Here is a 26,714-nt window from a genome sequence, read left to right on the forward strand (position 1 = left end):
CATTATTCCAGTCTTGTGTCACATGATCCTTCAGATGTCATTCTAATATGCAAAATTTATGTCTGAATTTTTAAAACAATTTGACTAGTTACAGATCATCTTTGAATCAATGTTGAATAACACATATTTTATCCTTTATTTATGTTTTTATGCAATGACATATGATATATAGTTACAGTAGTTAGGATTCATATAATTGTAATACATTTCTTTTATGCAGCATAGCATCAATATAAGATCACATTCAAAATGAAGTGTGTACATTACATTTTTTTTTTTAATCTTAAAATACTTTCCCCTTTCGTAACTTATCGTGAGGAGATACGTGAGCTGTTGGTTGAGGTTCTCAAAAAGTGTAAATATTTTACACCATCACAACATTATACTGCTTAATCACACAGTCCACACACAGGAACACTGGTGTGAGTTTTGGGTGTTTTTCTTTTCTTTTGTTCTTTTATTCTGTTTGGAACTGACACACTTCAGCTTGATGTATAAAGCTGACTTTTCACTGCACACAACAAATAGCGTTTGATAGACCAGAAGTCATTCATTTCCTATAGAAAATGTGAAATTTTCAGATCCAAATTGAGCTGTGGATGCATTAAAACTTGGCAAAATGCAAATACATTGTTAATTTAGTTAATAAATTAATAATAACATTTTTGCACAGTTTTATTTATTCCATTTTGGGGAATTCTTAGAGGTTAAATGCTCTTGCTATTGCACTCCTTTACTGAACATACGAAAAAATCATCAGGACTGCCACTAGGGGGCAAATTCTGACAGTCATATTCGGTTGTTGTGTGCAGTGAAAAAGTGGCTGCATTGGGTTGGTCTAAGCTTGTCATTCATTGTCCTCAACCACACCCAGGTTCCCCAGGCCACGCCCCTTTGGACCAAAGTTTTTGGCATAGCAAACTGAAAAAAAAAAAAATGGCGGAATCTGTTAATTCTGATTAATAAAATGTCATAGTTAATATTAAATTGCACTTTCAGGATAAAAGGTACAAAACTGTCACTGGGGCATTACCATCTAAAGGTAAATAAGGTACAAAGATGCATCTTTTAGCTTTTGTACATTACAATACCACACCAGTGACAGCTTTGTACCTTTTTTTCTGAGAGTGTAGTATTCAGCAATATTTTGGAAACATTAGTATATTTGTATAAAGTTAATTATTTTATTTTATTTTTTTTTTTAATAATTAGTGCAAATTTCTATGGAAGCCCATTTCTTCCATGGGACCAAAAAGTGTACTTGCAACCTTTTATCTCACAAAATTTTTATATTAATTTTATTTTTATTTTTTTTTATTTTTACATATCACATTTCTGACCCCCCTTTTTTTCTTGGAGTTTACAATTAACAATTCTCTAAGTTTATTTCTTCCAATTCTGACTCCCCCACCCCCACTTCTGAATTCTGAGTTTCCATCTTGTAATTCAAGGTTTTATTTTTTCACCACGGAATAAACAAAGTTAATCTTGCAATTTGGAGAAAAAATAAATCTCAGAATTGCAAGAGAAAAAGTTTGAGTTGTGAGATTCGAGTCATAATCTCCTGTTTTGTTTTATCCCCTGGTGGAAACAAGCTTCCATACATTTCTGTTAACATGATCAAAAACACTCAGCATAATGCAATAGATTAAATTATGCCTTAATTGGTGCTATTGATTGCATCAATTGGGCTGTAATGGCTGTTAAACAATAACTAAGTCTATATGAAACGGTGTCTATTGATTGGTTTAGTGATATTAATGAGATTGAGCTGGCAGAGAACTTGCGGCCTCGTTTGCTTGTTTGTACCTTTACAGTAGAGCTCTCCGTCTTTATCCGTCACTGTGGTGGATTCCAGGCTCTTCCCACACAGTAAACAGCGGAAGCAGGTTTTGTGCCAGGGCTGTTGGATCAGAACCAGTCGCAGTCTGATAAATTACTACAGTAAAATGTGCTTTACACAGCGCTGACCTGTGACAGCAGCATATTGCAGAAGTGCTGAGAAGGGAACACTTTCTCAAAATATGCTTATATTTGCATTTGAATGGTTTAATATACATTTCATATCATAACAGTATAATGTTTCAAAACTCTGAGTCAGCTTCTTGCTTTAATTCTAGCTGCAGTTTTACCTTTCCAGCACCCATGACTTTCTCTGCTGCATAAACGGCTTTGGAGCAGCGAGGACAGCGATCCGTACTCCCAAACTTCTGTGCAAACTTGCTTGGGTTTGAGTTCGCAGATGCAGGATGGGGAGTTTTGGGCTAACATGTTAAAAACATACACATAAGAATCACAAAACAACAATAATAATAATATAAAAACAGCTCTAAATTCTTCTTCTAAATGCTATTAAAGTGATACTCTATCTTTAAAGGAATAGTTCACCCAAAAATGAAAACCTGCTGAAAATGTACCACCCTCATGTCTTTCAAGATGTAGATGAGCTTGTTTCTTCATCAGAACAGATTTTGAGAAGTATAGCAATACAAAACATGCTCACCGTTTGATCCTCTGCAGTGAATGGGTGCCGTCAGAATGAAAGTCCAAACAGCTGATAAATACATCACAATAATCTACAAGTAATCCACACCACTCCAGACCATCTGTTAATGTCTTGTGGAGTGAAAAGCTGTGTGTTTGTTAGAAACAAATCCATCATTAAGGGTTTTTAACTTTAAACCATTGCTTCTGGCTAATTTAAGAGTCCTCTTAATATTGCTTTTTCCAATGAAAAAGTCAGCATCTCTATATCAGGAGAGAAATATGCACAGATCACAAACTCGTCTACAACTTGAATGAGTACTTTTTCAGCTAATTTTCATTTGTGGGTGAACTGTTCCTTTAAGAATATATTTTAAAGATGTTTTCAGGACATACTCCTGAGGCTGAAGTTCTTCATTATTAACGGGGTCAGAACTCAACGCTCCAGCACCCTGGCCGTACCCATAACCTTTGGGACCATATTTCTTGCCATAGCAGGATTTGCAGTAAATCTCAGACTCGTGTGCTGCAACTGTTGTGCTGTCCAAACCTTTACGGCAAGCCACTAGAGAACAGAAAGCTGACAGTAAAGACATATAATATCTACAAATAAATAAATACACACAATTCAAACATTTGTTTTTGAAATAAGGCTCTTTGGCTCACAAAGGCTGCATTTATTTGATTAAAAAAAATTAGTAAAAACAGTCATGTTTTTAAAATATTATTACAATTTAAAATAGTTTTTTTATATGAACTATATTTTAAAATGTAATTTATTCCTGTGATCAAAGCTGAATTTTCAGCATCATTACTCCAGTCTTCAGTGTCACATGATCCTTCAGAAATCATTCTAATATGCTGATTTGCTGCTCAAGAAACATTGTTTATTATCAGTGATGAAACCAGTTGGACTGCTAATAGACACTGCGATATATTTTGTTATTTAGGGCTCTTTGATAAAAAGATTTAATTATTATTATTTTATTTTTTTTAATTTGCTGAATTTGTTGTGAGAGGGAGTCTAGAGTTGGAGCGTGATCTCACTGGTCCTCCAGAGGGCTGTCATCTCCTGTCTGCGCTCGTCAGCTGCTGCACTCTCAGCCAGGACGGCTCAAGAGGCTCATGGGAGCTTGTCTTTGTGTCTAATTTTGGGCTGGATGAACAAGAGGCTCTGGGAGACCAAAGCATCCCGGCCAATGTCATCCGCAGCAGATGGAAACAGGCCCTTGAATGGTGGGGAACTGCAGGGGTGTCTGAGACCAGTCTCAGACTGACTATCACCACCCTTCCTGGCATGACTCAAGCGTTTAAGACTTATTGCTGTGCCACTGAAAGCGCTCTGCTCACTGGGAAACATTTCAAACAGTACTTTTGCTTTTGATGGCATTTTAGTTTACCCCCCCCCCACCCATTGCATATATTAACTATATATTAAATATTCTGACATTATTAAATATCCTGATATAACCAGACACATGAAGAAGACGAAGAAATGAGCGAGGGTTATCATTAACGAAAACTAACACCATAAAACACATTACTTTAAATAAATAAAAAAAAAAAAACATAAAACATTTTTTAATAAAAATAAATAAAACAAAAGACATTATTTCTCATTTCATTCGTTTAGTTGAAGTACTAAAATATCTAAAACTAAATAAATTAAAATCTAATTTCAAATTTATAATAGTTGTAAATAACACTCCTTGGAGCTCATTGCTCCGTCCTAATATATACGGATGCTATTGAACATAACATATAAAACTAAAGAGTAAATATGATTGCCAAATATACTAATGGACCCAAGGACCACAGAATGAATGTTTATATTTTTTTAATTATTTATTTACATTTTTTTGTTTAGTTTAGTATGGTTTTTCATTTTGCTCTTCTTCCCACTCTTTTTTATTTCCTTTTGTTTCTCTGTATTTTTTACATTGTTATGTATTGTTTGTTTAACATACCTTAAACTAGCTAAACTGCTCTATTCATAATGCTTTTATTTTTATTATTTGGTACCTGGTTACCTGAAAGACACATCTGGTGGTGTATCATCTTATAGAAAATCTTAACCCTTTCTGAACTTGGTCTTATTGATTCTAAAATTTAATATACCACCTTTTTTACTTTCAGGTAAGAGTACCATTCAGTTTATTAATGTTTTGTGGACTTACTGCAGATGAAGCAGGTTTTGTGGAAGCTGCGGCTGTTGCACTGGATCTCCTCAGCATGGTAAACCGTCTTCTCACAGGCCGCACATTTGGCTCCTCCACCCCAGTTTGGCATCTTCAGCTCTGGCAGAGACTCTGACGTTCACAGAGACGGGAAGAGAGACAATCTAACCAAGACTGCCAAAAGCACTGACTAGAAAGAACGAGTGTTCAAATCAGTTAACTAACACAGTTTAAAAAAAACAGACTGTTTATATTTTCCATTTGTTAAACACTGAGAGAAAAGCTGACTTCCTTCATTTATGTGGTATGTGAGAGGTCAGATATAAAAATAGATGTGTCCTATCTCAAAGTAATATATCTCTTTCTATCTCTTCTCTGTGAGCAGCAGAATATCACCTCACTAGTGTGGAATGCAGTGATAAGGGTCCAGAAATAGGTCTTTTATTAGTGCCACTGTCAGCTTACGAGAAGTGACTGCTTTGTAGTGTGACTAAAAGACTACTATACCAATTCTTTAAAATCTATTTTAATATTTACATTACCATTCATTTGGGCGTAAAATGTTTTTGTCTCTCATGTTTCTTATGTTCACCACGGCCGCATTTATGTAATTGAAAATGCAGTATATTGTGAATATCACTACAATTTATTTATTTTAAACTGTAATTTATTCCTGTGATGCAAAGCTGAATTTTCAGCATCATTACTCCAGTCTTCAGTGTCACGTGATCCTTCAGAAATCATTCTAATATGCTGATTTGCTGCTCAAGAAATATTTAGTGTTAATGTTTTTATCAGCAATGTTGAAAACAGTTTTGCTGCTTAATATTTTTGTGGAAACCATTATACGGTTTTTCATGATTCTTTGATGAATGGAATGTTTCTTTTCTGAATAATAGTAATTTCTTTCAAATAATAAAACCCCAATCTTTTGAATGGCAGTGTAACTTCATTAATCTCATATTGATATTCTATTATACACATATTCTACTCTGTAAGAAGGAAAGGTTTAGTAATGTCACGACTATTGTAGAAATATCAATTAGTAACTCTTTCACATAACGGACAATTTCATATACACTCTCATTAAAAAGTCATTAACAGAGATTATGTGTAACAGATAAGCATTGTACAATCAAATTATTTCATGATCTTTCTAGAATGTTAGGAGTAGAATTTTTTAGTATTATGTTTTTATATTATAAATTATTATATGGTGTAATTTCATTTTTTGTTTATTTTGTTGATGAAGGCCATAAGAATTACCCAATCACGATTACTCTTAAAAAAACTTCTATTAAAAACAAAAAAACAAAAAAACTAATGAATTCCTCTAAAATCACTTTACAACAGGCTTATTTCCAATGAATGCAAGTATGTGAAATATTTACATTACAGCACAAATTATCAAGCCATGGCTAGACATAAAAATGCAAATGTTTGAATTCTACTTACACAGGTTATATAAGAAATCTTTTTCTGGAAATGATGCTTTCACCTCTGTCCAGCTCAGGGTCCTGATGATGTCCATTTCTGACCCTCTTTGGCGGGTCTTTATATAGTGGACATCACCCCCCTCCTCCACACACACACACACACACACACACACACACACACACACACACACACACACACACTCATAATTTCAAGAGGACCAAGAGGCCTTGCTGACATTCAAATGAGTGCATCCTCCTAAATTAACTGCTGACAATACACAAATGCAATGTAGTTGCAGCGGCCTCCAGTCCTGAGCTCAGATATTCTACAGGCACCACAACATTTATTCAGCACTTTAAAGGCTTGAGTGCTCAGCTCAGTTTAACAGCTGTGCACAATGTGAGAAGTTCACATGCTGAAAAGCCGAAATGTTGTAAAAATTCATAGGCTGCATATACCCTATATATGTTCTGAATGACTGAATTTTAAAAACTGATAATGAAAAAAAAAAGAAAAAAAAAAAGGCTAATTGCAGTTATTTTATGTTTTGGATGATTATCCAAAAGAGCAGTCTGTACTTTACCAGCATAATTTCTATAACTATTTTGTATCTGATGCATCAAATTGCACATATTCTGAAAAATTATAACATTTAGTCTTATTAGTAACATTATTTCTCCCCAAATATTTAATTTAATAATTATTTTAATTATTTGTCTAATTATTTCTTTTGTTATTTTTAATTCAGTGGAATATGAATGGAATTATTAGCCAAAATGACGGATATGCTCTTTGGCATATAATGACAATGAATGCCTACCGCAAAATATTGCAAAAATCATTAAAGTGTTCCTACTGCTCATGCGCGATATTCCATGTCTTCTATAGCTATAATCGATATTTCTGTGAGGAAGTAGGGCCTACAGGCTTTAACTCGCAGTTCACTTAAAAAATATAGCGTTGCCCATTTACGTAACGACGCATATGTAAATTTGTTTACATACAGCCGGAAGTGCCGCGCACTTGATACCAAATAAGGAGAAGAAGGAGGAGGAAGATGGAGATGATTAGGTGCTTTATGTTCTTGCACTTCTTTATTAAGTTTACTTTATTTTATAAATGCTTTTTGGAAGCTTTATATAATACAGTGATTTTTTGTAAGACTTTGTACTTCAATAAAAAAGAAAAGGCTGGGTTTTGATATATTGTTTTCAAAAACCCAACCTTTTTTTTATTTTCTTTTCTTTTATTTATTTTTTTCAATTACAAGACTTTCAAGTCCAAAATATAAAGATGCAATCCCGCACACTATCAATTCTTGCTAAATATTGAAGTTTATTAACAAAAGCAACGTCTCGGTCCACTAACCTTCATCCTATGTTAATAAACTTCAGTATTTAGCGAGAATTGATAGTGTGCGGGATTGCATCTTTATATTTTGGACTTGACAGTTTTGTTGGACCTTTTTTCCTACGCAGCTGTCGTTTTTTCAGGTGTGCTGAGTTTGTGTTTATTCAATTACAAGACTGAAAAGCATTGCATTCTGTGAAGATGTGGCTGTAAGAACGGCCTCGTGGCCTAATGGATAAGGCGTCTGACTTCGGATCAGAAGATTGCAGGTTCGAGTCCTGCCGGGGTCGCATCTTTATGGACATTGTTATACACCTGCATATAAAAAACAGCCAACCCAGCTGCTGGAGAATAACCTCACTGCACAGTTTAGCGCCAACATGCATCTACCTCACCTGAACTTGTTGACTCAGGTGTTCAGGATATCGCACAGCGCTCTATTTAAAGTTAAAATATATTATTTACCGGCAGGCATAAAGTACACTTACATGCAGAGATGCCATATAGCAAATCTCAACTGCCTGTTAGTTTAAATGTATTAGGTTGCAAAATGTTACTATATATAATTTTTTGATAAAAAAACAGTAGAACAATCTTAATTGTTCTACTGACTTCGATATGACAATATGATAGGTATTTACCATTAACCACATGAAACAATACATTTCTGTATCTTAATACATTTAGATTATAAATTGTCGGTCTAAAGTAGTTATAAAGGCACATTCGAAGTATATAAAGGTTTGTTTCTGATTCACTAAAATGAATCAATACTAGAAGACATTCATAAAGATAAAGAACTTTCAGGGATTAAATAGTGGAACTACTAAGTAAACACAAGAGTGGAGCACATTCATTTATCTTTATTACATAGAAATCAGATTGTTAAGGCAGTTCAAATAAATGATGTGCAGATAGTAATATTACTACTAATATTACCTACAATATTTAATAACACCATTAATCTAACATTCTCCCATATTGATACATCATAACACAATGCCAAGTTATGGCAATTTAATATGCTGTGGTACTTTAACACTTAAAGGCAATGTCACAAGCAATAATAATAATAATAAAAAAAATCTTAAAAATTTGGCAATTCTTAGAATCCCTGAAATCAGATTTCCTGTTAACATTTCATACAATCTTTGACCATTTTTTTATTCATTCTTAAAGGGATACTCCACCCCAAAATGAATTTTTTTTATCATTGATCACTTACCCCCATGTCGCTCCAAACCCGTAAAAGCTCAGTTCGTCTTCAGAACACAATTTAAGATATTTTGGATGAAAACTGGAGGCTTCAGACAGTCTCAAGGTCCATAAAAGGTATGAAAGTCGTCGTCAGAATACTCCATCTGCCATCAGACGTGCAATCTGGGTTATGAAGTGACGGGAACACTTTTTGTAAGCGAAGAAAACAAAAATAAGGACTTTATTCAATAATTCCTTTGTCAACGGTCTCCTCTGTGTCTCTCCATATCACCGTATGCTGCGTATGCTCTTCTGTGTTATCCGCACCACAAAGATGCGCTGTTTCTACGTGTATTTAGCTTTGATTTGAACTAAAACAGCACATCCTTGTGGCGCAGATGATACAGAAGGAGATGGAGTATTCTGCTGACAACTTTCATACCTTTTATGGACCTTGACACTGTTATTTATTTGGCAGTCTATGGGACAGTCACAGGCCTCCCGGTTTTCATCCAAAATATCTTAAATTGTGTTCCGAAGACGAATGGAGCTTTTACGGGTTTGGAACGACATGGGGGTAAGTGATTAATGATAAAATTTTCATTTTGGGGTGGAGTATCCCTTTAACCCTAGATTTACAGCATATTTAAAAAAAAAAAAACCTGCACTGTGCTTTTATTTTACAAATAAACCCTCAACCTTCTTGTCAAACAGCACCATGTTTCACAGATTCATATGAAGTTAATGCAGACCCTACAGTAAAGTAACAATATAAAAAGAGAAAAACATAGAAACGCTCAAAGACAAATAACAAGCACACACAATGGCTCAAACAGAACAGTGGTTTTTAGCAGCGTGTGGACTGCAGGTGTGGCGATCGTCAGTGTGAAGGTCTTAGGTGCCCTCTGGACTCACATCAAGCTTTCTCTGAGGGATGTAGATGTTTCTGGGAGCTGCGGTGTTGGTTACAGTAGGGAAGGAGACGGGTGTGTGAAAGAAACTCTGCTGGAGGTGTTGACCGCCTTTAGGTGTGGCTACTAATTGCTGCAGGAGACAGAGAGAGAGAGAGAGAGAGAGTAAACATGCAAATGACTGTTTTAAACAAAGGACTACTCACACAAACCCAGGGAGGCTCCAAGAAAAATAGAATTTACACTATTGTTCAAAAGCTTGGAGTCGGTAAGATTTTTAAATGTTTTTCAAAGTCTCGACTGTTCACCAAGGCTTATTAGTGCAATAAAGTTATTGTGAAATATTATTACAGTTTTAAAGAACAGTTGAAAGAAATGTTATTTGAATATATTTTCAAATGTAATTTATTCCTGTGAAGCTAAGCTGAATTTTCAGCATCATTACTGAATTTTCAGAAATCATTCTAATATGCTGATTTGCTGCTCAAGAAACATTGTTTATTATCAGTGTTGCTGCTTAATATTTTAGTGAAAATCACAATACATCAGGATACTTTGATTAATAGAACATTGAATGAAAAGAACAGCCTTTATTTGAAACAGAAATCTTTTGTAAGATTATAAATGTCACTTTTAATCGATTTAATTCAGTCTTACTGAATAAAAGTATTAATGTCTTTAAAAATTCATGAAAAAAGAAAATCTTACACCAAACTTTTGTACGGTAACGTAGGTCAAACTAAATTTTATTTTTAAGCAATAGGAAAACAAACTTTAATGTGACTTGAATGGGCATATACCACAAACATAATAAAATGCTTTATTTATGTTTTTTTTTTTTAAGAAATCCTTGATATTTTATCATCGGCCAATACTGGTGTTTTTTGAAGATTTTCTTTTTCTATTCCAATTTTCATAAAAACAGTTAAGAAAAACAGTTAACCATTTTGTCTAATGTAATATTTTAACGAATTATAATATTAATTATTATTATAAAACAATCCATAATAATATAATTTCACTTAAACCATGTAAAACTACATTTAGATTTTTACAACAGCGGATTGCTGGCTGTACATTATCCCATAACGCTATACTTTTTTCCATATTGTTGCACAGTGGGCAGAGGCTGTACCTGTGGTATGCTGATGAGGGTGACGGGCTGTCCGTGTATGGAGGCCGACTGCAGAGCTCGGGCAGGTGAGATGGGCTTCACGAAGATCATGCTCTGTGGAGGGAGCCCCGGGTGTGGAGACGGAAGCGTGCTGGCCTGCTCAGGAGTGGAGTTTGGTGTGGTGCTGCCGGGGATAAGGCCCAGGTTTTGCAGGGTGAAGTTGAGAATGGCAGGACTGGGGCTGTGGATGTGACGCCCTTGAGAAGGGAGATGTATCCGGTTTAGAGGGAGCCGGGTGGGGGTGATTTCTTGAGGAAGAGGAGGCCTGGATCCTGGAAAGAACGGATACATCTGTGATTGTTCAATTCATCACATGCAAGTTCACCTGCATTTCATTGACACATGAACAGTGCTCCGCACAAGAACCTCACGACTCGGCTAATGCTCACTAGCTGGGTTTCCATCCAAATGTGACGCAAATCTTTTCAAAGGAGCAAAAACAAACAAACAAATGTGAATTAGGTTAATCTCCATCACGTTGTTCAAGTGGCTGACGGTGGTATTGGTAACCCCGTAACCAACAGTAAATAAAACAAAACAACACAAAACAGAAAGACACCATCCGATGAGACTAATCAGAAACAACCGATTAGTCATGTGGGTTTAATGTTCACTACTTCAGAATTTATCCGGCAAATGCGTTTCCATCTCCCATTGTTCGCAAAAAACAAACAAACAAAAAAAAAATAACGACTTTATTCAACAATTCCTTTGTCAACAGTCTCCTCTGTGTCTCCATATCACTGTATGCTGCGTATCCTCTTCTGTATCATCCGCACCACAAGGATGTGCTGTTTTCTTTCATATCAAAGCTAAATACACATATGAAACAGCGCATCCTTGTGAAGCGGCAGAGCATACGCAGCATACAGAGATATGGAGAGACGCAGAGGAGACTGTCGACAAAGGAATTGTTGAATAATGTCGTTATTTTTTGTTTTCTTCGTTTACAAAAAGTGTTCCCGTCGCTTTAGTTGAAAATGGTGTCAAGGAAACACCCCCTAAAACTCACAAATCGAATCTCAAAAACGGGTTTTACTCTACCGAAAATCAATATCTAGTCAAGGAAATATAACTAAAAAGAATAGCTAGAAAAATGCACCTTTTCTCCTCCTATAGTAATATACACTTATGGGTTTACCTTGGATGCTGGCATACCTGCTGTTGGGGTGTGATAGATGTTGTACGTTGGTGTGGAGGCTTTAGAGCTTTCTCCAGTGGAGTATTGTGGATCTCTGAAGTTCACAATGGATTGCTGGGAGATCGGAATCAAATAACCTGCGGGGATCAAAGTCTGATGCAAATGAGAGAAATTAGGATCAAGACCAAAACTCGTGTGAAAAAACAAACAAACAAAAAAACTACAATCAATTTGGATCATTACAGCATGAGGAATTTTGAAGATAAGACAGACAAGGTGCACACGTGTTCCTGCGCACATAGAGTGTAGTATGTAGCACTCTTACCTCTGTATGTATGGGTCCAGATGGCCGCACCACATCCTGAAAGGGAACACTGAGCTTCTGGGCCTGTGATTGTGGTGGTCTGACAGGCGTCAGTACGGCCTCATTGTCAGAGGTCTGAACCTTCTCCTCCTTCTCCAGGAAGGTCTCCAAGCTGTGCTCCAGAGATGCTGTGCCGGTGATTAGTGAGGGAGGCTGATTCTCAGAGGGTTTGGAGAACTCCAGGTGCAGGGCTCTCGGGGAAGGCCGGGTGGAGGCATAAGACCCTCTACGGGCCTTCAGGCGGGCTTGCAGAATCTCACACAGTTTTGGAGAATCACTCTGAAAAAGGAAATGCACACCTTAAAACAATTCAGACTTAAAATGCCAATTCAACATTTAATTCAGTATGTGATCATGCTTATTTTGTATATGAAATATAACAATAAATAAAAACAACCTCACCTTTGGCTCTATCCGCTGCAGTTTAGATGGACTTCCTGCTAAGCTCTTTTCTCCACATGCTCGTTTAAGGGTTGAGGGACTTGTCGGCTCTTTACTGTGTGATGATGGTTGGTTGGTTTGGTTACTGCTAGTCGTAGCAGCCGGTGATGTCTTTGTGTTTGCACTTCCTGGGCTTTCAAATGTCATTGAACGGACTGCTAAGCTAGTGGGCTGCGGTCTGAGAGAGGTGGGGTGCATGTAAACAGCATACGACCCGCCTGCCTGGTGCTGAGGTATCAGAACCGGGATGATCGGGGAGCACTTGGTAGAAAGATATGGAATTGCACCTGCGGGAAGAACTGGGATCTGCATTCCCGAAGGCCCGTGAGCCTGATGATTGCTAGCAGACGTGGATTCAGGTAGTTCAGATACTTGTGAAGTGCTTCCATTCAGAGCGTCTGTAACCTTATTCTTAGGCTGAATACGATGGACCCTGGAAGACCAATCCACAGATGTTATGTCTGAAATGGGTATTTATTTGTCTTTTTTTTATGTTCCAAAGGCTGGGACACACCAAGCTGACTTCAAAGAATTAGCCACGACTAGACCAAAATAAAAAAATAAAAAAAAAATGCTCAGACTACACCCGACTGCAAACTAAGACGGGCGTTCTCTGCCTGCGTGAGAGGAATTAACTGTCTATAACAGCAGCTATCAATAGTATATCTTCGTCATAAACCAAAACAAGAATATACGAGACGTATGCAGATATATGAAATGTATACAAATCAGCGCTTGCGTACCATTTTGAATATCAGTCATGTTGATAACTTTCTTCATTTTAGACGGCTCATGTTGTTATGAAAATATTTGCATATTGGAATGCTTGGGTAAGATCACGTTAGAACAGCGTTTTCATCACTTTCGCTTTAATTCTTGGGCACTGACACATTCGCTAAACCTAGCATCAGAGAATGTCTAATATGGTGAGAAGTTTCACTCTCACTACACTTCCGGCTTCTGAACTGGTTGCAGTTCCACTCTGATTCCATATGAGGGCGCTCACAGGACGAGTGCAGAATGACTGGAGGTCAATGGCGGTATACCCCTCAAAATCCACTTTTCTCAGGATATCATTTTTTGTCTAGTAATTTGAATGTTGTATTCGAAAGGAGATGCAAAGAAATTACACATTGCTGGGTGTTAGATTATTTAGAGTCACTTATTTGCTTTAAAAGGTCTTTTAAAATGTCAATGACGTCATACGTTCATTAGCAGAATGCTAGCGTGTTATGGGCAACAACAACTCAACCTGTAAGTACTCGTTCATTCAACTTTCGACTTATAACCCATGTTGAACTTGCAAAACATACAATCAGATCTGAGATTTCTCAACGGCAATCGGGTGAAAGGGACACATTTAGCCGTCTAGCCCCATAGACTCCCATTCATTTTGCACTCATGGCGATCGCCCCCAGTGGAACTCTGGTGGAACTGCAACCAAAATTCGGTACAATAGGACTTAATAGGGAGTGGGAAGGCTCTCCGTAGACGGGCTCTGCTAGCATCCAATCAGAGATCTCACTCTCACTGACTGCCGCTGATGTGTGAACACTTCAAATAAACTATCCTGACAGATACTCGCCGAGGGCCTGACATTGGCTGACCATCGGCTTGATGTGTCCCAGCTTTAAGAAACACAAGTTCTCTTACGTTAATTGTTCATCTAGTTGCTTTTTGCAGATAGCAGCCAAATGAGCCATTTTGTTTGTGTAGAAGTCACCGTTTGTAGAATCGCCTATAACACAAGAGACAGGACATTAGTTTTCAGGTGTAGTAAAAGTCTAGGGATGTTACTAAATCGATAAAAGTTTGGTTTTTTTTGAAGTCTCTTATGCTCACAAAGGCTGCATTTGTCTATGTAAATTCATTTAAAAGAATTTTTTTAATCTAAAATAAATTTAAACAATTATTTTGGCAAACTTCAGCCTTGAGATTTCAACCTGATGAAATCTGAAAGTAGAAAACCCCCAGAGAAAACAGAAGACTATTAGTTGGCTGCTTGCTCACGATGAAACAGTAATGGCTCACCTGTCATTTTAACTGGACTAGAAGGTGCAGAGTTGATTTTTCTGCGGTCATCTTGTATGCTCTTTACCAGCTTGACTAAGGAATTATGTCGAGTAAAACCTCGCTTCGTTCCGGGTGAGGAAAAGAGATTTTTAGCACAGTTGTCCACAGAGGAACGGGACTCCAGAGGTTGTGATGCTGATGATAAAGTTGAGGTCCCCAGGTCTGTAAAACAAACATAACCAACAACAATAAATTACATAAGAACATATGCAGACTGCTTAAAATAAACACTACAAATAGGATCATGAATGATTTCATGGAAAACATGGTACACTCACTCTTTGGGGATGGTAAGTCTTCTGGCCCAGTCCACTTGAAAGCAGGCTTTCTTCCTCTATCCTCAGTCACATGCACTTTCTTTATCAGCTCTAGGCTGCTTAGAACATTTGCAATGTCATAAAGTCTGCGGATCTTAGCTGCCATCAGAAAAGAGAGAATCAGATAATCAGTTCCATCTTCAATGTACAGACAGTTCAATTACAGATGAGTTTCAGTTAATGAATTAGTTTCTTCAAAGCAGTTTTTATTGGCTGAGTGTGCTTGATAATGCACTTTTTGCATGATTTGTATCTGTTTTCAACCACCAAATGAAATGGATAACATATGTGCCATCCACTGTAAATAATGATTTAAAGTGTTTTTTTATATGTATGATGAGAGCAGCACTCACTTTTGAACTTGTTTTTGTCCTGATCCACCACTTGATCTTCACCAATGAGGATCTTGGCAGCTATTTCGAGACTGACCACAGGAGGGCTGGACACCAGGAACAACATGACGAACTTCTGACTCATCACTCTCAGAGATTTATCTTTACGACTGTTCGCAGAAGCTGCAGACAAAAAACAAGGTCAGTGGGAATCAGTGGGTCTGTTTCATACTAAAATGTATTCAAAATAAAAAAGTAGGATTAATTGAAATCACACATATGTAAAAATCACATACTCTAAGTTTTAAATCCTATTACATTTGAAATATATTTCATCATATACAGTGAAGAATAAGAAAAGCTGCATTATAGGATGAGCTGCAAGGGTTGTCTGTGTAAAATGCATTTAAAAAAGTTTTTATCATCTGAAATGTGCTGCAATTACATTGCAAAGTGACTAATGCAATTAACATCAAGCTTGCAAAACATACAGTAGTTTACATTATTTCTGAACAATCTAATAAAATGTGACTTGTATGCAACTTGTTTTTAGTTTCAAGAATAAAACATTAACATTACAATGAAATTAAGAACATATGCATGTGAAATTATTATTTTTTTCATGAGAAATTCTTCTATTTGTACAAATGCTAAATAATCCACACAATTATTTGTAAATGAGACCTAACGGCTTTCTATCATGCATAGATAGATGAAACAACACAGTGTTTCCTAAAGCAGACGGCTGGACATTGTTACCTGCTTTAGGATCTGCTCCTGAAAGCTCTGCTTGACCAGAGTCTCCATCCATTTCAAAACTAGACATATCTTCATTCTCCTTCTCCTCTCCGTCTAAGTCGAACTCTCTCTCTTCTAGCTCTAGGCTCCTTTGACGGATCTGCTGCATCAGTTGGCCGTAGCGGTTCTCTCTGCCAGCTTGCTTCAGCATGGCAAGTGTTTGTGCAAGTTTCACCCGGCCATGCCACGTGTAACGGTTCTTAGCCAGCCGGCTGACCATGTTTAGGCTCTCGAGAACGTTCATGATGTCATAGATGCGACGTCGTTCCACCTCTGAGAGGCAATTAAGATTAATGAAACACGGCTTGATGACTGAAATAAGTAGTTTTGTTTGATCATTGATTGGCTTACTTAGTTCTGCCGCCACATCGTCGAGGCTGATGTCGTTGTTTACAGCAGGATTGGGGTAGTTCGGGTACCTTGCAAGAAATTTGTAACACAGCAAACCCAGACTTTTGTCTTTACGACTTATCTGGAGCTTTTCTACTTCTTCTCCTTGTTCAGGCTCCTGTGTGGCACGACAATGAAAAACACACATGCATCAAAACATTTTAGCAACACAGTGGGAGATGCATGGCATGCCCAGACTTTTACTGATACCTGTGAGTTTTCTGATTCACTGCTGTCTACGGCTCGCTCTTTCTCGCGGTTGCGAATCTCAGGGCTGGCTGCACTGATGAGCATCTTCAGGTTGGAGGTGGGTGTCCAGGGTTCGCTTGACGGTGCCTCAAGACCCTTAGTAGGTGTTGTCAGGGGCCCCATGTTCTTATGACTCTCCAGAAATGCAGCTTCCGAAGCCTTGCTTGCGTTTTTTAGTGGTGTTTGTGGTTCCACAAAAACATGCCCCTATTTCATAAAAAACACACGAGGTCTTGATGATCATAATCACTCTCTTTTACAAGAAATCAAATCTGCCAAGCCAAAATATTTATAACCGACCTTGTCATTTGCTGATGTTTCCTTGAATGGACTTCTTAAAGGTTTCCTGATTAGTTTTTGACCTTCTGGTAGTGTACTGGACATTTTCCACCTAAAGAAAAGAACACACGAGGCAACGTTAAAATAATCAACGTTCACTTATTATTATTTACATTTAATAAAGCACTCCCACCGTTTCTTTACAGCATTATACATTCTTGGAGACAACATTGTGAAGATCAGTCCGGGTATAACGTTCAACAGTTATACAAACTTATTTTTACTAAACTTAACAGATGTGAATAATGTGCATAAGTTAAAAAGTATTATGATTTCAAATTACAGTGTTGTTTTTTGCGCTGAGCAATAACTGACAAGCATTCCATCGAATGGCTACGCGGCACTCGTACGAAAACACGCCCCCAACTGACAGCAGCCAATAAGCGCGGCGAGGGGAGGCGGGACTTCACCGCGTCCCGCGCGCCTCCACACTTTTTGAAATCTTGGCGCGGAATCTGGCCGATTGCAAAAGATTTAATCCGGAAGTTACTAACTTTAATACAACTTTTAAAGAAATCGTTTAGCTGCCCGATGGCCGTGCGCTTTGAACACTTCAAACAGTCTATATAAACTATGAAGCGGTTTTTAGTCAGAGTACCGAAATGACCAGAGTACCAGCAGAGGTAACGTTAGCTAATAACTCATTTGCTAACGTTACGTACTGTATAATACGTTTATTGAACATAAAGTACATAATTATCGTTCAGGAGCTAAGTATATAAATGTACGTAGTACTTAGATCAAGATTGTAGACACGTTGGCTCATAACACTACAAAATTAGGGGTTACACAGCAAGTTAGCGCGGGTTCGAAACTACCAAGAGCCGCTGGCGTGTGTCCTAAATGTATGATATTGGATGAAATTAACGTACGTATTATATTGTACGGACAAATATTATCTGTCGATTAATTTTATTAACTAAAGCGGATATGTTAAGCCAAAACGAACCTAAAGCCAGCTAAGTCCGTAAGCTTACAGCCAACCACATGATATTACACTTCTCTCCAGTCTCCATTGAGTAACTTTAAAACTACAAAACAAACAAAAAACCATGATAAAATTTAAAAGCTACTCACCCAAAAAGAGAAGTAAACCACTTTCACATACTACTCGATACAGTCGTGCCCCTAAATCCGTAGGAATACTGTACAGGTAAGTTTTACACGTATACAGTTCCAGGTCTCCAGTGATATCGGATCCAACACTTCTGTAAACTGACTCTCAATAATTAAAAGTCACATTAATGAAACCAAAAATGAATACAGAAGAGAGGAGAAGTTGTATGTGGTCGTTTTCTATGAGTAAATTTTTTTTATTTGATCAGTCTGACCATTTGTCCCGCCTAGATACTGGACATAGCGCGCTACACCCCGCCCCGCCTCCGCTCGCCTCTCCGCCAATCACAGCTGGAGGAACCAGACGGGAGGCGGAGTCAGACAGGAAGCTGCCACTACCACAGCAGGTCACGGGGGTAAAAACCATAGACATAATAAATAGACAACTTATTAAGCTTACATTATTTGCTACCTCTGTGGTAAAAACTCAGTGAAGCAGGCTTTTACGTGGGCTAGGACACATCTCGACTTCCTTCTCATTTCAGAAGACAAATGCACTCAAATAAGAGAAAAGTATAATGTGTGTGTGTGTGTGTGTGTGTGTGTGTGTGTGTGTACCTAATTTAACCATATCTTGGGGACAAATTTGTACCCAAAAGTGAGCAAAACCTGACAAAATCGCCAAAAACCTCAATTTGGGGACGTCCTCATTTGTAAAACTAGTATGAAAATAATAATAATAATAATTATAATAAATATATATATATATATATATATATATATATATATATATATATATATATATATATATATATATATATATATAAATGCAGAAAGTTTTCTGTGAAGGGTAGAGTTAGTGGTAGACCTATATATAATACAGTAAAACAGCAATATTGTGAAATATTACAATCTAAAATAGCCTTGTTATCACAGGGATAAACTACATTTTAAAATATATTACATTTTTAATTTTTCCTACACATTGTTTTGATTCAGTGACTTTTTTGCAATTTATTTATTTATTTATTTTTATTTTTTTTGTGTTAAACTATGAGATCTGTTAAAGCGTATGAGATCTTACTATTGATCACGTCAGTTTTGCACTACGGTAGAGGCTATATTGACGCATCAAATATCTCAAGAAATATCTTGCAAAATTTTTCTATGAATCCCCAAATTGTTATTTTTGGATTTTTTTGAAGCGGATTCTAATGCCTGCTTTATAATAAATCTAATTATTTTCCTATGCAGTTTTTATATTCATAAATGTAAATTCTCAAACTGTAAACCAATTCTTTTGGTATTTTTGCATGAGATAAAACATTATTTAAATACAATCTCGTCATCTCTTAACCCAAAAGTGCTCAGAACTTGTAAAATTTGCACAACCTAAAAACTTTTTACTTTATTAAATGTTTAGACTTCCTTTCATTTAAGTAATGCCCTTTTTCTTTATCCTTTTCTTTTATGTTAATGTAACACTTGCTACCTTTTTTGTGCTATGATGGTGTTGAAGTGTTCTCTGTCTCTTTTCTTTATATTTTGTTAATCTTAAAATTATTTTTGTGTTCTAACTCTGTTTCATACTGTAAATGGAATGTTCAAATAAAGCATTTGAAAAAAAAAAAATTATATATTGACGCATCAAATCTCTCTAGCGACTCTGCCCTTGTCTGCCGCGAGGTGTCACTGTGCGCGTTCGCTGAGGACGTTTCCATGGAGAAAACACTAGTGTGCGCGGAATGACGTAATGTGATGGATGGAAGCCGCTGTAGCGCCGGTCCCGCGTGCACTGCCTGCCGCCGCTGCTCCGCTCCGCATCCCTCAGCGAACACTCTGCGCTCTTGTTTGAGGTGAGTTGTCTCTTTTATTCTCTGGTCTGTTGTCATTAAATAGCTGCCTCGGAGTTAAATACGCTTTATCACACCTTATCTATAAGCGTTGCGGTCTGAATTGTTGTGCAATGTTACATTTTTATATTGAATCACTGAAGAACCAAAGGATCTCGACTACAATGCGAGTGTTACGACGAAGGAGGGGCTGCGTGGCAGAAATATGATGACTTAAATAAAGAGTCTTTATCCATATTCATGCATAAAAAATGGCACACGTCAGAATAGTGTTTTAAAGTATTTTTTTTGTTTATTAGTTGTTTATTGGATGTTTTATGATGAATTTTGATATTTTATCATATACAATAAATAAATATCAATGTATGCAATTACGCTGGTTTAGCACCATCTCAGTCTTTCTCATTCAAGTTGTAGTTAGAACGAAATATAATGAATTTGCATATGTGTATCTGACAATATGACAAGTTGCCTGTACTATATTTAGTTACTTTTGAAGTGTATGTTATTTTGTCCTGATGACATGAAATTTGCTTTGTTTTGTTTCCTTCTGACCCACATGCACCTGTTTATGTAAAGAATACCATCTTTGGATTTGTACAAGACCCGATTGTGATCATGTAAAGCTGCAAGAACATGCCGCTGTGACATTTGGAAGTTTTCAGATCATCAGGAAAATGAATACAGAAATGTGTAATTATGAAGTTGGGGTAACCTTCCCCCGTTCTCGATGCCTGTCACAGAGCAGCCGTGCTGGGGTTCATCTGAAGGGATGCACCATGGTGTGATCACACGTCTGTCCTACCCCAGACTCAATGAATCGCACGAATGAATGGACATTACTGTGGCAAAGGGAATTAGCTTGCTTGCATAGGGACTTTGGATTTGGGAATACTGGAGCCGGTAGAGGAGCGTTGGATTTTTTTTTGAAGAAGTGCAGCGGATACTTCAAGGAGTGTTTTTGGAAGATGTCTGAGAAGGGAGCTGAGGCGTCTACATCTCAGCCCCCAAAGCGGAAGCAGGTGATCCATGCTCTGGAAGATCAGAAACAGGTTGGTGCTTTGATTTGAGGTGACAGATAGCATCATATCGTATGTATAACTTCAGTGTTTCCTAAATTTAAAGGTACTTGATCTTGAAACGCCCCTAATTTGCTCTCAAATATTTCAGTTTCCAAACAGGATTGTGTCTGTATTTGAATCTTCAATCGCTGTTTGCAGCTCTTTAATCTTTTTAGAGTTTTATTTTCATGCTAAAGGAGAAACTTGGACCACTTTCACCTTGGCCATGCTGCACATTATCCAGTGATTTATGGTCAGCTGAGGCCATGCACGTCCCTTGGCATATGGCCCAATAGCATAGCACCAGGTGCAATGGCTGCTTAATTGACTTGTGCTGAGATTTGTGAGTATACTTTATGACTGCTTGCAAATGCATGTGCTGACCACAAAGCTTGAGGATAATTTTAGACTTTATAGCAATGAAGAATGAGAAAAATGCCAGAGTTTTGTACTGTAAGAATGTGATTTGCTTTATTTAGTTTTGCTTGAAAGAAAATCCTTGGTTTACTAAGCCTCTCAGTGCAGATTACCACTCATGCAAGTTTTATGCTAGAATAAACAGCACAATAAATAACAATAAGGCATCACAAACCTTGCATCCGATCCAGTTTCAGGCACATTCTGCTCTCGAGAGCTGAACTAATGGGCTTAGAGATTCCTTAAGGCCCATGTTTCACTTCCGTCTTTGGGAATCTGATTTTACATGTAAACGGATACCCGTTTGCTTGCCTGTCCGAGTATGACATGTTTTGCTTGGTGTAAATCCTAGCGTGACGCGAGTAAATGAGGCTTGGGCTTCCTGGTTGCCCAGCTGGATCCTTCAGGGGCATTTTGGTTTCTCGCCCAGACTTAAAGGAGAGTCTTGGAGGACTATTAAAATATACAGAATTATTTTGCTGAAATTCATGGTGGATGGGCTTCTTTTCCATCGTCCTCTTTGGTTTGACTCGATTAGATATGCAAAACTGATCACCTGGGATTCTAGTAGAACATGAATTAATTAAAGTAGTAAAAAGCACAGCTGCTGTTTTCCAATTTTCCAGCATGGTGAACTCTTGTTAGGACACTATGCCTTCACCGAGACGAACACACCGTGACATAAAGAAAATTGTTGGCATTAAAAAACAAAATTCAAGTAACTAATTGCATATTCAAGGTATCAAAAGGGTGATATGAATCAGTAATTTGTTCAACATTACCATGTCACTGTATTTTGTATTGCACAATAGTCTCTGTTAACCGAAACCAGTGGTTTTGAATAGGTCTCTCCGTCTGCTGCGGTCCATTGTTTGTGGAATAACAGGGGTCTCCTTGGATCTGACGCTAGGTGTTTCCCAATTACCTCATGCTATATAGTTTTTCCAGAGAGACCTGCTCCTGCTTTGGGTAATTGGATTTTCTTCCACTATTTGGCCTGATTTTTTGATTACGTGTGTTCATCAAATGACATTTCCTGGGAGAGGCGCAGGTAATGCACTTCACTGTGGAATTATTCATTGATGTACATCATTTTTTTCAGTCTGATGCTATGAATTTTAGATTAAGGCCTATAGTAGTGACAAAGAGCCAGTGAACTCCAGTAGTCCCTTCATTGATAGCTGGAAGGGTGAGTCAATGAATTGGCTAAATAATACATTAATGAAACAAGTATAATTTAAAAAAGCATAGTGGCTTATATTGAGTAGCGGAGTGGAGGTTGCCTTATATGTTATTGGTGTCTAAATTTGGTCTATGTCATTTTTTTCTGTAATTTTAGAGTGCAATCATGTTTTTGTGATATATGTGTGATGTGTAAATCTATGATGATGATGATGATAAGTAATGACATTTTTATTCTGTTGAGTGTTGATGTACCATACAGTTCCTAAGGGTGAAAGCGGTGTTATTGCTGTAGCAGCATTAAGTGAACACAGCATCTATTCAGCGTTCTTATAATCTTACTTTAGTGGTTACTGAAATGTCATTTGAAAACTTTGAGGAAAGAATATGTATTTTTAAGACCCCCAAGCCTTTTTGCATAAACCTAGTTAAATAACAGATCATGCCTTGATGTATTCATGCTTACCTACTTTTTATTTTTCTTCTTACTTTAATTTCTTAATTTAGAAAGCAAAGAAAACAATCTCAGTGAAATTATAGGTTTTTAAAATCTCATATTCGTCTTTTGCTTGTTTTATCAACTGCTGAAACTTACCAACTCTCTGACCACTGAAGAACCTGAGCTCTTTTCTTAAGATATGGTTAGTTACTAACACAAACAGCCAGTTCTCAGAAGAATGTTTTTATTCTTTTCACCATTTCTGCCCTGTTGATTCATAACCTAACCGTTTTAAAAGCCAACATGAAAAACTGTGGTCTTTTGTTAATGTTTGCATAATATTTTTTATTTTTTTTATTTTTTTAAATATGTTGAATATGTCTGCTTTTGAAATTTGTTTGACATGGCTACTGTGTCAGTAGTGTACACTAGACCTTTTTTTGAAGCCACACACACTGGAAACAGACAGAACCTACAAGCCCTATTACTGTATATATCCTTCAGTATTTTGCCTGAAGACACAGTTTAATATCTCACAACTTATTAAAAGGAACAAAATGCAGCTTATACATGATGTGAGATGTTAACAGGTGAAAAAATTATGAATAAATGTGTTTTTAATTGTATTTCAGTTGTGTTTCTTTGCTATGGGAGGTTCTACTGTACAGATCAGGGCAAAAGCTTTGACACAGATCAGCAGTTGCATGTGATTCCCTGTTTCTTCTGAAAAATGTCTGGAGAGATTCCCTGTGCTATTGGGAATGGGAGAGTGACACTAACTGTGACATCTCGGACATCAGATTGCTCTCATTAGAATGAGAAGCCTGTGTGTGTGTGTGTGCTTGAGCTGAAATACTGTTTGTTTTGATCTTCTTTACTTTGAGTCATATTTGTGTGAAGTGCTGAAGTGTTAAAGTGCATGTGTTTTGACTTTTTAAGGCCACTGCCTTTCCTTTGATATTATTGCTCTTTGGGATCATTTTGACAGTAAAGAGAGAATGATGCATGCGTTTAAAACTTTTGATGCCAAATAACCCCAAACATGATGATCTCCCATCCACTGATAAAACGGTACCTATGCATTACTTTTTTATTTATACTGAGGCATTTGTGCTATGAACTTTTTAATTAAATATTAATATTATAAGTTGATTAAACATTAGTATATATAAAATAATAATAATAAAAAAATAAGTATGGTATTATAAAAACATGTTATTTCCTAAATTAAATACTTTGATTATTATAATTATATTATAAAATTATTATTATAAAAATATTATATGGATTACGTTTACTGTGAATATTTTTGATTAATTATTTAATGTTAGATCTATAGACCTGAAAAAAAATATTTATATAGCATTTTGCACAATAAATATTCTTCAAAAACTACTTTACAAAGAATACTGGCTTAATTAGAATAAAATTTTCTGTAATTAGAATAAAATTTTCGTGAGTAATTTTCTTATGGTTGGTTTCCAACTCGTCTTTAAAATGCTGAAACTGTAATTATATACCAAATGTGGTAACTGTCAAAATGCATTGTATTAAATGTAATTTTATTGTATAATTAATATTATTGTAAGAAAATAAAAACAATCTATTTATTTTGTAATTAATATTACATTTATTCTAATGTAATTTAATATTTAATTAACACAAACTTTGGCAAACGTAAAAAATGCATTTTGTAAAAAGTTGTCACTGTTGAATACACTTATGGCAAAAGCCATCTAAGGATTTAATTACGTCTTGATTCATTATAAATATTTGTGCTCAAAATCACCCTGAAATAAATGTTGGTTTTGCATGGTGTTGTATTGTATTGCATGGGATATGCCAAACAAGCATTCTCTTTTTCCTCACTGTTCTGTAATTAATTTAAGTCTATTGCCAGTAATGTTCTGGCTGTTACAAATTTAACTGGAGTGCTAAAACTGCATCAGTGACATTAATTGCCATTTTGAACAGTATATCTCTGTGCACCTTTATTTAGTAATGTTGGCTTCCTTCCCAGAGATGCAAAGAGAGCGAGAGAGACCGCTGACAGCCTTGATTGATCATTTGCCACTGGCCCATTCTAGAAATATCTGAGCCTAATTGAACATAATATCAGTGAGGCAGGAAAGCTCACTGAAAAATGACTGTCGGAGCCTCTTTATTTACAGCCAGCCATTATCACTGTAATCAGGTTTTCCTCCCCTTCCCCCGCCAGAGTTTCTCCACTGGAGATGAGAAGAAGTGTGTGCTTGGCTCTCTCTTTACACCTCTTTGACAATTCATCTCAATAACTTCTGCGAGGAACTGTTCTTCCGTAGAGGAAGGTCTTACTCTCTGCCGGCAGAGATGTGAGAGGAAACATAAGGTTTCTGACTGATGATGACAGTACAGGCCACTGTATTATGATCATAGTAGTGCAATGCTTTGTATGGTATTGTAGTGAATTTTTGTATAGTATAGTATAACATTGTTTAGTATACTATAGTAAATTCTCTAATATAGCATCATACAGCATAGTTCAGCCATATTGTAGAGTTTTAAAGTACAGCATTAGCATAGTAAACTATATTAATATCCTCAACAGGGTTTTGTGGGAAATAGGTGATCCATATTATTGGTTTTAGAGTTGGTCCACCCAATGAAAAAATATTACTATTGTGTTAGTATGTCAATATATATATATACACATTATCTAAAATCAAACTCACAATAATAACTACTTGTTTATTGAACTGTTTTATAAAATCAGTATCACATTTGTTATCGCAATCAGTTTGAGAAAAACAGCACTCTTTCTTGTGTGATATACATCATATTATGTATAAGGCAAAAACCTCATGCAGGGGAATTTTGTTTTTTGCATTTTCATCCTTTCATCCTGGCCTGTTGGATTCTCCATGAACAATGTCAGTGTGGGGAAAGTGTTTTTGTTGGGTCAGGGCAGGTGGCACTGATGAGCTGTTAAATGTGACGTGAGGGTAGAGAGTAGAAAAACCATCTTCTGATTCTCTGAGGCCCCGAAGCGCCATCTGTCAGTCCTCTCTTCTTCCTCACGGAGGGACGGGTGGGAGGGGACAGGTGGTCAGGCCCTGTTGGAAGGTTGAAGCTGAGCATGACCAGCCTTGTATCTGTAGGTCTCAACTATGTCTTTTAATTAAACTACATTAGCGCCTAAATCTTGGATACAACCTACAAGAGTCTCACTGTGCTGCTATAAGCCTCTGATTTGAGCTATCATTTGGACATACTGGATACTGGAGTCACATAATGGACTTGACAAGCCATGCATGTTCTTATAGGATTAATCAGATTATCATATGCCATCTGTATGTGCATAATCTGCACATTACAATACCTTTAAGATGGCATGAACCACTTATAGAGAATCCATGCAGAATTTAAAAGAGATGGTGTGTATGGACTGTAGTTGGCATAACATGCTTTTGTACCTCTCTGGGGTGCCATGCACAGAAATAATGTTGTAGTCCTATAGTGTTTTGTATAGATCATTACTATTACTGGTGTTTGC

The 26,714-nt window shown here is 36.8% G+C and overlaps 2 protein-coding genes and 1 non-coding gene across 3 annotated transcripts; 1 reads left to right on the plus strand and 2 right to left on the minus strand.

Annotated features, from left to right (window-relative positions):
* Positions 1-112: 112 nt before the first annotated feature.
* On the minus strand, positions 113-6,253 carry LOC109092590 (cysteine and glycine-rich protein 3-like). Its single transcript, XM_042759557.1, has 6 exons — positions 6,117-6,253; positions 4,662-4,793; positions 2,880-3,049; positions 2,133-2,264; positions 1,810-1,903; positions 113-921 (listed from the first exon to the last, which is right to left on the minus strand). Exons 2-6 carry the CDS (start codon positions 4,771-4,773, stop codon positions 848-850), a joined length of 582 nt encoding a protein of 193 aa, XP_042615491.1. The 5' UTR covers positions 4,774-4,793; positions 6,117-6,253; the 3' UTR covers positions 113-847.
* Positions 6,254-7,665: 1,412 nt separating this feature from the next.
* Positions 7,666-7,738, plus strand: trnar-ucg. The gene has a single exon. It is a non-coding gene; the product is annotated as a tRNA-Arg (tRNA).
* Positions 7,739-9,220: 1,482 nt separating this feature from the next.
* On the minus strand, positions 9,221-18,470 carry LOC122145578 (transcription factor E2F8-like). Its single transcript, XM_042759563.1, has 14 exons — positions 18,252-18,470; positions 17,136-17,226; positions 16,797-17,042; positions 16,548-16,704; positions 16,158-16,469; positions 15,420-15,581; positions 15,028-15,165; positions 14,708-14,911; positions 14,330-14,414; positions 12,638-13,109; positions 12,197-12,514; positions 11,889-12,024; positions 10,692-11,002; positions 9,221-9,689 (listed from the first exon to the last, which is right to left on the minus strand). The coding sequence occupies exons 2-14, from the start codon at positions 17,217-17,219 to the stop codon at positions 9,540-9,542; spliced, it is 2,775 nt and encodes a 924-aa protein (XP_042615497.1). The 5' UTR covers positions 17,220-17,226; positions 18,252-18,470; the 3' UTR covers positions 9,221-9,539.
* Between the last annotated feature and the right edge of the window lie 8,244 nt (positions 18,471-26,714).

This window comes from Cyprinus carpio, chromosome A7 (genome assembly GCF_018340385.1).
Source record: "Cyprinus carpio isolate SPL01 chromosome A7, ASM1834038v1, whole genome shotgun sequence".
Lineage (NCBI taxonomy): Eukaryota > Metazoa > Chordata > Actinopteri > Cypriniformes > Cyprinidae > Cyprinus > Cyprinus carpio.

Excerpts from the sequence above, each read along its gene's own strand:
- LOC122145578 (XM_042759563.1), bottom strand. The coding sequence starts at position 17,219 with ATGTCCAGTACACTACCAGAAGGTCAAAAACTAATCAGGAAACCTTTA. Across the intron at positions 16,470-16,547 it reads CGATGTGGCGGCAGAACTAA|AGGTGGAACGACGTCGCATC; the intron begins GTAAGCCAATCA and ends ATTGCCTCTCAG. Across the intron at positions 9,690-10,691 it reads CCCTCATCAGCATACCACAG|CAATTAGTAGCCACACCTAA; the intron begins GTACAGCCTCTG and ends TGTCTCCTGCAG.
- LOC109092590 (XM_042759557.1), bottom strand. The coding sequence starts at position 4,773 with ATGCCAAACTGGGGTGGAGGAGCCAAATGTGCGGCCTGTGAGAAGACG. Across the intron at positions 3,050-4,661 it reads CAAAACCTGCTTCATCTGCA|TGGCTTGCCGTAAAGGTTTG; the intron begins GTAAGTCCACAA and ends TCTGTTCTCTAG. Across the intron at positions 922-1,809 it reads CGGAGAGCTCTACTGTAAAG|TTTGCTATGCCAAAAACTTT; the intron begins GTACAAACAAGC and ends TTTTTTTTTCAG.